Source organism: Chelonoidis abingdonii, chromosome 11 (assembly GCF_003597395.2).
Source record: "Chelonoidis abingdonii isolate Lonesome George chromosome 11, CheloAbing_2.0, whole genome shotgun sequence".
Classification (NCBI taxonomy): domain Eukaryota; kingdom Metazoa; phylum Chordata; order Testudines; family Testudinidae; genus Chelonoidis; species Chelonoidis abingdonii.
In genome coordinates this window covers 30413824-30424809 of record NC_133779.1, presented here as the reverse complement: position 1 = coordinate 30424809, position 10986 = coordinate 30413824, and the positions used below count along the sequence as shown (strand labels likewise).

The 10986-nt window shown below is 57.2% G+C and overlaps 1 protein-coding gene across 1 annotated transcript in view; it reads right to left on the bottom strand.

Annotated features, from left to right (window-relative positions):
• TBXA2R (thromboxane A2 receptor) overlaps positions 1 to 10986 on the bottom strand; it is a 46496-nt gene that overhangs the window by 3137 nt on the left and 32373 nt on the right. The window contains exon 2 of the mRNA XM_075070843.1: positions 388 to 1401. Coding sequence (XP_074926944.1) covers positions 388 to 1209 — 822 coding nt within the window. The 5' untranslated portion in view covers positions 1210 to 1401. The remainder of the gene's footprint in view (positions 1 to 387; positions 1402 to 10986) is intronic.

Genomic DNA, 10986 nt, shown 5'->3' with positions numbered 1-10986 from the left:
GGGTCGGGAGTGAGGGGCACCGGCAGAGCTGTGGGGGAGCCCAGGGCTGGGCTAATGGGGGTTGCAGATTGGGAGTGAGGGGCAGCAGCAGAGCTGTGGGGGAGCCCAGGGCTGGGCTAGCAGGGGCTGTGGGTCAGGAGTGAGGGGCACTGGCAGAGCTGTGGGGGGAGCCCAGAGCTGGGCTAATGGGGGCTGCAGGTCGGGATCGACTGGAATGCTAAACTAAGGTCATAAAGGCCCCTGCTGATCCCTTTGCGTTCTGGCCCATGGCAGGGAATGCCAGCTCGAAAGCCAGCAGCTGGGAGGCCCAGCGTGGCAGGGGCTGGGGACTTGGCAGGCAAACGCACCCGTGACTGTCGCGAAGCCAGCGCTCAGTGGGGGCCTTACCAGCAGGGGTAACCAGCACACGGTGGCAATGATCATAATGCCCACGAGCTGCACCATCATCTCCACCTCGCTGTCCCGCCGCCGCTGCACCGACTCGCGGTCGTGGTAGACCCGGCACAGCGTCACCACGCTGACCGTGTTGAAGAGAAAGGAGAGGCCGACGGCCAGGATGCCCAGCAGGGCGAAGATCAGGCAGAAGGTGACGTTCTTGGAGTCATGCAGCAGCGTGATGAAGCACCAGGAGCTGGGGTACTGCAGGGTGTAGTCTCCCAGGCCCAGGATGGGCAGAAGTCCCAGGGAGAAGGAGAAGGCCCACACCAGGCCTACCATGAACCAGGCTCGGCGCTTGGACATGCTGGTGGAGCGGGAGAAGGGGCGGTTGATGCCGAAGAAGCGCTCCCCAGCCATGGTGGCTCCCAGCAGCAGTGGGCACTGGCCGAAGAAGACCATCGAGAGGCCCAGGAAGTTGCAGAGGTAGCAGGCGGGGTCGACCACCATCCAGTCAAACTTGGTGAAGTGGTAGGAGATGATGATAGTCCCGGTCACCAGCAGGCCCAGGAAGTCCGTCACCACCAGGCCGCAGAGGAAGATGAGGAAGGAGGAGCGGGCCCGGCTGTGCATCTTCCGGGAGGAGCTGACCAGCACGCAGAGGGCAAACAGGTTGGAGGCAAGGCCGATGCTGCCGAAGGCGGTGGAGAACCAGCGCGAGACAATCAGCTTCTCGCTGAGGTTGGCGCTGAGGTTGGTGCTGAAGGTGGTGCTGAGGTTGGTGCTGCGGAAGCACAAGCCCAGCTCGCTGGCCAGGCTGCCATTGACCTCCATCCTTGGCCACGGGCAGGGTGGGTCCCCCAACACACGCGGCACCTCTGCAGCCCAGCCTCAGGCTTCCCTACAGCTGGGCTCCACGGCGCCGCAGCCTGGTGGGGCCTTCTCCTGGGGGCTGAGCACTGCCCCAGCCAGCCTCACTCGTTCGCCAGAGAAGCAGCAGGAGATGCCCAGGTTGCTCCGCCAGCCCTTTGGGGAGAAAGGGGACAAGTCAGTGTCACGTCTGGCTCACCTGGCCAGCAGCTCCCAGCACCATTCCCATGGTGCCCTCCTCCCATGGCTCCCACTGGCCCAATGTGGTGGCTCCCAGAGCGCCAGCTTGTGCCATTAGATGCCAAGGGCTGGGGCTCAGTCCCCGGGGCACTGTTAGGGTGATACCCCACATCGGGTAGAAGTGTCATGAACCCCACAGTCAAGTGCCGGCAGCAGGATCTTTGACACCAAAAGCACACGGCTCTGCCACTTGAGCTCACGGAACAGCTCCTTCGCTGGCAGAAGTAGTAGGCTCTTATCCCCTAGCGGGACCAGGCACTAGCTAGGTCTCCACCTCATTCAGCTAGTGCATTACAGAGCTCCGTGCTCGGGGCCCAGTGTCAACTCAGAGAGGTTGGGTTTAGGGGTCAGTCAGGACTCCTGGGTTCTTTTCCACACATTGGCTATGCAACCTTAGCCGCAGCCCCGTCTCTGTGCCCACTGGTACCCCGATGCCCTAGCGCAGGGGGTGAGTCACTGCCCTGAGGGTGCGGGAGGGGCGAGGCTGTTGCGCTGGGGAAGGTGGGGAGTGGGCTGGAAGCGCAGGGAATGGCTCCAGTTTGGGGTCACTCCAGAGAGCCTGCGGATCAGTGCTCCGAGACGCGCTCGCTGCCGTGGGTGAGTGCCAGCAGCCTTGGGCTGGAGCCTAACAGCAGCGTCTGCCCGGCGAGTGCCACCTTCTCCAGCTACAAGGAGGCACCGTCTTCCTCACCCCCCATGAGCTCCCCACGAGCCCCGAGCTGGGGAAGAAAGCAAGCCCAGAGGGCTGCCTCCCAGAGTAGCCCTAGAGGTAGATTCTGCAGCAGGGACCTTTGGGCACAGGTGATGCCCTATCCATCCAGTGGCTTCAACTGGCCTTCTGTCCCTGTGCTCACTAGCTGCTAGCGCCGACTCCCTGCCCTGCCTACCCTCCCTTCCCTCAGCCCCACCATGGCCCTGATCCCTCCTTTCCTCCCCATCTAGTGATCCCCACCCCCAAAATCCCGGCACTAACATGACATTTGCAACCATTGTTCTGTTCGCCTGTCACACCCCTTCCCCTGCCCCAGGCCAGTTGGGTCTGTTTCAAAGCCAGAGCCAGCTCTAGCAATTACTCTGCCTGTGCAGCGCCTGGCACAACGGGGCTCCGTCCTCGGCTGGCCTGTAGGTGCTAACGCAATAACAGCTACACACACACACAGCCTGGGGCTGGGCTCACTTGTGTGGCCTCGCTCCAGTCACTTCCTCGCTGTGCAGTGGAGATGGTGCTGGGCTGCCACTGAAAAGGCCTTTTATGCTAGTAGTTGGGTGCAAACTCCTTGAAACTGGCGGGCATAACAGCTGCCTTCATTCAGGAGAAAGGTAAGAAACAATTCAGTTCCTTTATGAAGCAATCAGAGCGACAACCCAAAGCACAGGCACATGGAAAGCTGGAGTAGGAAGTGCACTGGGGCTTCCCAGGGATCAGATAACAAAACACAAGAGTGGGAAACTGATTAGGTTGAGAGAAGCAGCAGAAACACACAAAGGAGCAAAAAGACCAAGGCAAAAAGCCAAGAGGGAGTTTTTGGGCAGAGTGCTGGCCGAGAGGGGCTTGGAACTGTGACCAAAGAAATGGTCCCCTGCTGTTTGATTCCTGCAGTGTGCAGGGAAACAGGACTCTGTACATCCCCTTGTAAATAAACAGGATTCCACAAAAGAAGCACCAGCCTGCAGCATCAATGTCCCCTCCTGTTGGCTAGCCAGTCAGAGCAGTTGGGAGCTAAAGCCGGAAGGAGCGAGATCTGAGCCACTTGGGCCCATGTGGGATGAGTTTGGGGAAGGGTGTCTCAGTCTAGTCCCTTTGTCTCAGCATCATGGAAACCACTGGCTCCCTTGGGCAGCCTCCTGGAAAACGAGCTCCAGAGAGGGGCCCTGTGCTGCTGTTCCCTGGGGCTGGGGCTCCGACCTGGCACCACGTGCTCGTGCTCGGGAAGATGGTGATTCTCTGGGAGATGCAGGGCAGCTGGTTTGCATTAGCAGCCCCACTCCTGCACAAGCAGCACATTCCCCGAAGGAAAGTCATTTGGGGATGTTTACACGATTGCACTAATCCCCACTGGTGCATTGTTTAAAGAAACTTGTTTTCAGCTCATCTGCTGTCAAACAGCCCTAAATAATCCAGGCTGCCGCCGTGATGGACGCCTGGATTCTGGCCGAGCTCCTGCGCCCATCCTGGGATGCTCACTAGCCGTTTCTTTCCATTTGCCTCCTTGGAGCCCATGTCCCAGAAAGGGGCGACAGGGAGTAGCCAGAAGGGCCAAAGCTGGGTCACATGCAGGCAGAGGGTGCCCGGGGTGGGGGGTGTCAGTGTGGGATGTCCAGTCCTCCAGGGCAGGTCATCCTATCGGGGGCAGGATTTTAGGGTCTGTTCAGAGCAGGTCAGCTCACCTGCTAGGAACTGGTCAATTAATCGAACGCCATGGCCACACCAAACTGCACCCTGCACATCACATCAGGCCCGAGTTCCCTGAGCGCTGCGACCAAGCCTCGGACGGATGGACTTGGGCTGAGCAGGGGCCATCCAGAGCTCAGCCATTGGTGCCTGACGCCTGGCAAAGCTCAGAGCCCGACTGGAGCCGAGATCGGTGCCAGGTTTGTCAGGCTGTATCTTCTACTCAGGATTCGAATACCTGGGGGGCTGTCTAGCACCCAGACACCACGGTGAAGGGGACCAGCCAGAGTGAGTGGGGTGGCGAGTCTCCAGCAGGCTGCAGCCCTTGGCTCGGACCCAGGAGCTGGGGGTCTGGCCTGTGGGTACAGCAGTGCTCCGCATAGGGCCCTGGGCGAGAGAAGAGGGGTGTGGCCGCAGCCTCTCCCTGCCCAGCACTGGAGCAGTGGCTGGAGGCAAGAGCTGCCGCCAGGAGACACCTGCAAAGACAGGCTGAAAACTTGGGCCCGATCTGGGGGGTTCTTGCTCCTGTTTACTCCTCTCCTCACCCAGGCATCGAAGACTCCCGGGGAGGTGTGGCTGGACCTTCAGCCAGTGACCTGCTGCCGCTGGGTTAGACGAGTCCAGCCGGGGAAGGGGCCCAGTGCTGCCCGCCTGGCAGCCTCTCCCCTGCCCCCCCGCATGGGTCCAATATAGCCCTGGGGGTTTGGCTCAAGGACATGGCAAGCGTCACCCTTGGCCGCCTGCCTGTCTGGGCAGAGACCTTCCACCTGCAGGGGTGGGCCCCTCCCGCACATGGGGCCAGCCGGGGACGGAGCTGCTCCTCGAGTTCTAGCCCGGACTGGGGCCTGGGGGCTGGGGCGCCACTTACATAACACAAGCCTGGGGTCTCGAGCGCAGCAGGGCTCTGGGGTGGGACCCGTCCATGGGTGGGGGGTTCTGGCACTAGCCCCAGCCCAGAGCAGTGGTGCTGGGCGCTACTCGGGCCAAGCGCAGCTCCCTGCGATTGCACTAAGGCAGGCCCAGCAGGGGAGAGGGAAAGAACCCAGGTCCTACCCTGCTTTAGTTCCCAAGCCCCGTGGCCTGTGGCCTGGCTTCCCTCAGGGGCTCTTCACTGGAGGAGGGCAGCTGCTTCATTCCTCTGGCCTGCTGCAATCAACCGCAATAACCCGGTGCCAGCTGGGGGGCTCGGGGAGCCCTGCTGCAGCACCTGAGGTCCAACACCAACTCTCCTGGCTTGGTCCAGGACTGGCCCCGGCAGGTCTGACCAGTTAACGTGCTGGACAGCGCTGCCTGCGCTTTCACAAGGCCTTTAAAACTCTTTATGAACATCCATTGGCAAAATCCCGTGACCTAGGAAGTCAAGTATCAGGACGGATGGGGAAACTGAGGCAGAGAGCAGGGCAGTGACTTGCCCAAGACCATGCAGTCATCAGGAGAGCCCGGAGCTCAAGCCAGGCTAAAGGGCTGGACAAGAGGATAGGGAGAAACTAACTGGGCAGAAATCTTTGCCGGCTCCCCGAATTTGTCCCCATTTTAAAATCTGATTCAGGAACTTGGGGAATTTAATCCGCTTTAGAGTAGGGTTCGAATTTAAACCGCTAGCGCAAATCCAGAATAGCTCCCCATGTGGACACACTCATTCTGCAGACCGACTGCCTTTTTCTGGTTTAGCTTAACCCCCTCTGGAATCAGCATCTCGTTCCAGGGAGCGATTCCGGTCAATTTCCCCATGCAGACAAATCCTCCCTCTTCAATCAGTTTCATTAAGTGGATTTTTAATCTGCAGTTGCGAGGTTTCAGTTTTGACCCCAGCCTTGTAAATCTGTCCTTGACCAGAACCAAACTTGGCCTGGCAGTAAGACCCCAGTGTCTCTTTACAGGACAATACAGGGCTCATCAGGTCCTCCGGCGCCCAGCAGCCCCGACATCCTGCCCTCTCCATGTCTCTCAAAGCCAATGATCTGGTAGTGGCAGCCTGTGTTGGTGTTGGAAGCAGCTTTCCTGGGGAGAGCTCTGTTCTGGAGGCCGCTCCGCCGGATACATGAATCTTTCTGACCGTCCTATGCTAATGAAACTGAGCATCATATTCAGGCTGCCCCAGGCCCGGGCTGTCATTTCATAAACAAGGAACCAAGAGATGCCTCCTGTCTGAACGCCCATATCACTGCAGCTCGAGAAAGCCAGCGGAGGAGGGAGGAGAACAGGAAAGTCGTGAGGGGAGAGAGCGCAGTGTGGGCGGCTCCTCTCTGCACCAAGCGAAGGCGCAATGGCAGCCTGGCTTTGCAGAGCCCTTTCAAAGGGCCATGTGCAGAACACGTGGCTTCATGGGCCCCAGGAGAGTGGGTTCAGGGAGCCATTGTGGCGCCCTGGTAAGGCACCAGTTTGGAGTGGGAGTGGATGTGGGGGAGGAGGAGCTGCCTCTGAGCCAGCCCACCCTGCCCAGCACCCTGGTGCCATTCTGCCAGCTCCAGCCCAGCCCAGCCCCCCTCCTGCAGATGAGGCTTGCCCCAGGCGCGCTGTTCTCCAGTGGTTCACAGGGGTGGGACTAGCCAGCTTCTCCTGGAGGCCCACGGTCTGCGGTAAACCCCTGCTGCACCCAGAGGTGTTACCTGGGCCTGGAGAGCAGAGCGGCGCCTGGGGAGGCCGTCAGAGCAGCTGTGCCTAGAAGTCACTTTTTGGTTCTGCATCTTTGGAAGCAGCTTCTCTGCGAAGTGCAGGATCCCTGGCACAGGGACCCAGTTTCTGGGCTATGCCTCTGGTTCAGCTTTTCCAGATCCTTACTGGTGTTTAGAGGCCACATTGACCCAGGTTTTCCTACCATCACCGGCTCTCACCCTGCTCGGTGCACACCTCCAACACCAGTCTGCACCTGCTGGATTCGCTCCGCGAACCCCAACCATGCAGCCACCTCTGGGCTGGAACACAGCATGGCCACGCTGCACGGCAGCCCAGTGAAGAAGGAAGGAGGCTGCTGCATCCAAGTGCCCCGCAGGGGGAATTCCACCTGGGCACAAGGCAGCTGAGTCCCGCTGGAGATGCAGCACGACCACCTCTTCCTAACAGGGGCTTCACACTGCTCTGCTGACACATTGCTCACAGCGGAGCCAGAACTGGTTCATTTACACCTGGGCAAAGGGGGCAGAAAAGGATCCCACGGTGCCAACTGTCCTGCCCGTTTCGAGGGGTCCCTGTGTCAGCCCGGAGCCTGAGCTCAATCTGCACTTGGTGACCCTCCGTGGCTCAGCAATTGCAACACACCAGGTCCCATGGAGGCGGGTGTGGAGCCGGGTTTTGACCATATTCAGCCGCATCTGCCTTAAATCGAGCAGCATCTGCTTCCATTTATGCCGCCCCCTTCCCCATCAGGAGGGATAAATAAATCCTGTCGCTGTTGTAATAAATCCTTCCCGTAAAGGCAGTGGGCTGAAGCCAGCCAGGTGCCGTGTGTGCCCCACGGAAGTCATGGGGAGAAACAGCTGATCCACTCTGCTAGAGCCAGAAGGGAGCAGATTGCGGGCAGGAGGGTGGGCTGCAGCTGAGGGCCAGACAAAATGGATTTTTTTGAAAAAACAGGCAAAAGTTGTTTGAGGTCAAAACAAAAACAACATTTTTTAACAAAGCAAAACATTTTAAATCCCTTTCGACGCAAGGGAAACATTTTGTTTACATGTTGAGCGTTTAAAAACAATTAAAGGGAATTTTCAAATGAAAAGTTTTTGAATAAAAAAATCGAAACATTTGTTCAGATCGGGGGGGGGGGGGAAGGTGTTGGAGTGTTGGTGTCTCCAACCTAAATGATTTGGCAGGTTCGGCATGAAGCCGTGAAACATTTCAGAGTCACCGAAGCTGCATTTTTCCCCCCCAAAAAATTTGTTCAACAAATTTCCCACAGCTGCAGCTGCAAATGCAGCAGCAATTTGACCACAACACCACGTGTCTGCCTGTGAAGTAATGGCCCTGCCCTGATGTCTCAGAGCCCAGCTTCCCGGGCCTAGTTCTGATCTGACATACTCGGTGTAAGTCCACCAGCGGTCGGATCAGAAACAGGCCTGTGTCTCTCGCAGGGCGAACTCCCCTGAGCAGGAGGGGTTTGAAATCCAGGCTGCTGAGACTCTACCTGTGCAAACAGCAGGTGACCTGTGACCCCAGCTCCAGGACAGAGGGGAAGTGGAGTTAATGGTTAGAGCAGAGCGGGCCAGGATGCCTGGATTCCATTCTCCACTCTGGTACGGATTTGGCCTGTTCATTAAGCAAGACTCTTAATTCCCTGTGCCCAGCTCTAAACTGCAGCCGATTGGCACCGGTGACATCCCTGGGCACGTGGGGGGTCAGAACTGATGAGCATCATTTGAAAATGTTCACAGCTCCTCCAGCCAAGCAGCCGGTGCTGTTTGGCCAGCGAGCTCTTTGGGGCGTGCTAGGCGCGTGTGCACCCAGCACAGCCCGGCCCCTGGCACCTCTGGGTGCTGCCGCTATGCACAGTGATACGACGAACAACAGGTCTGGAGGGATTTCCAAAGCCAAACCTACCTGGGAGCTAGACCCCAAGGTCAGGCAAGAGGCCCTGACGGAGCAAAGGCCACGCATTGGGCTGGCCCCTCCCTGAGCCCCCAGCAGCCCGTCTCAGTCCCAAAGGCAGGGACCGGTGCTATGATTCCAGCAGCCACCTCTGGAGTCTCCTGCCCTTCTCTCAATGTTTGTGCAGCTGAACTTCGGGGCCTGCAACCAGGGTCCCCTGCATCTGAGAACGTGCTGCTCAGGGAGCAAAGACCTGGTCGTTAATGACCTAGTGAGGGATCCCCATTCGCTGAGGAGCCCCGGTCTCCAGGGGCAGTGCAGGCTCACAGGATAGAAACCAGGCTGAGAGATCAGGTGCCCGAACGTCTCCTGGCGAGGATGCAGCACCTCGTCACCGCAGCTCCGATTCCCCAGCAGCCCCATCTGGAATTCATCAGCCTGGCACAGCCCGCAGAACACTAGGCTGCCAATTGCTTTGGAGGGAGGTCGATGCTGAAAGTCGTCATCTGGCTCACGGCTGGGGAATGTGAGGAATCCAGGCTGAAGGCTGAGCTGAGCCCTGGCCCCTTGTGAAATGACACCTGCTGGGAGAGGCTGAGTCCAGCAGCAGGGAACTTCCCCCAGCCCAGGCCTTGCCTCCTGCAGCTGGCGGCTGGCACGGCAGGAGCAGGAAGCGCAGCTGCTGACTCACTGTGTGACTTTGGGAAAGTTGTTCCCAGCTCTGTGCCTCAGTTTCCCCATCGCCACAATGGGATCAGGGACAGGGGCTGCTAACAGGGAGTTTCGCAAAGGAGTTCGGAAGGGGAGCGGGAGGGGGGCAAGGTTCACTTGCTGTTCTTTAAAACCTGGAAACTAAACTACATTCAAAACGTCTTGATTTCAGCAAAACCCTTTCGTTAACTAGGAAGCTGCAGGAGACCATGCAGGCAGAAGCCCAGTATCAGGGTGGGCGCTATCCAGTTTATTGCGCTCAGTGTAGCTCACCCTGTGGGCGGGTGGCGTATGTGTGCAGTCAGAGCAAGGAGCTCCTGGCCCTCAGAGACCACGTATGGGCTTTGGAGGCCAGAGTGGTGGAACTGAAGGAGCTAAGAGAGGCAGACAGGTATGTTGATGAGGCTTTCCGGGACACTGTAGAATTGTCCCACCTCCGGTTAGACAGCCCCTGTGCTGTTGAGGAGGATGAAAGGCGCAGGGAAGCAGAGCAGTCAATGGGAGCAGAGGGAAACCTTCCCATATATTGGGGCCCTCCTTCCAGATGGTGCTGGAGTTGCCTCTCGCACTGAGGTTACCTCTCCGGGGAAGGGAACTCCAGTTGCTGGGAAAAGGCAGGTGTTAGTAATGGGAGATTCGATCATTAGAAACGTAGATAGCTGGGTTTGTGATGACTGGGAGAACCGTATGGTGACTTGCCTGCCTGGTGCGAAGGTTGCGGATCTCTCGAGGCATCTAGACAGACTTATGTGCAGTGCTGGGGAGCAGCCGGTGGTCGTGGTACATGTAGGTACCAATGACATAGGGAAGGGTAGGAGAGACGTCCTGGCGGCCAAATTTAGGCTGTTAGGAAAGAGATTGAAATCCAGGACCTCTATGGTGGCATTCTCAGAAAAGTTCCCAGTTCCACGCGCAGGGCCAGGTAGGCAGGCAGAGCTTCAGAGTCTCAATGCGTGGATGAGACGATGGTGTAGACAGGAGGGATTCACGTTCATTAGGAACTGGGGAAACTTTTGGGATGGTGGGAGCCTATACAAGAGAGATGGGCTCCACCTAAAGCACAGTGGAACCAGACTGCTGGCACTAAACATTGAAAAGGTTGTAGAGCAGTTTTTAAACTACGAGATGGGGGAAAGCCGACTGCTGCAGAGGAGCGTGTGAATCGGACAGAGACTTCTCTTAGGGGAGAGTCTGATGATAGAGAATCTCCAGGTTATAGTCAGGAGCAGAGGATGGAAGAGGATCATGTAAGGGCCAGATCAGACGAGAAACATTCACATAAAGAATCTGGCACATCAGAAAAGAGCAGACTAATAAACGGTGGCAAGTTTTTAAAGTGCTTGTACACAAATGCTAGAAGCCTAAATAATAAGCTGGGTGAACTAGAGTGCCTGGTGATAAAGGAGGATATTAATATAATAGGCATCACAGAAACCTGGTGGACTGAGAGCAATCAATGGGACACAATCATTCTGGGGTACAAAATATATCGGAAGGACAGAACAGGTCGTGCAGGGAGGGGAGTGGCGCTATATGTGAAAGAAAATGTAGAATCAAATGAAGCAAAAATCTTAAGTGAATCCACATGTTCCATAGAATGTCTATGGGTAGTAATTCCATGCTCTAATGAAAGTGTAACATTAGGGATCTATTATCGACCACCTGACCAGGACAGTGGTAGTGACGATGAAATGCTAAGGGAGATTAGAGAGGCTATCAAAATAAAGAACTCAGTAACAGTGGGGGATTTCAGTTATCCCCATATTGACTGGGTACATGTCACCTCAGGACGAAATGCAGAGACAAAATTTCTCGATACTTTAAATGACTGCTTCATGGAGCAGCTGGTAAGGGAACCCACAAGGGGAGACGCAACTTTT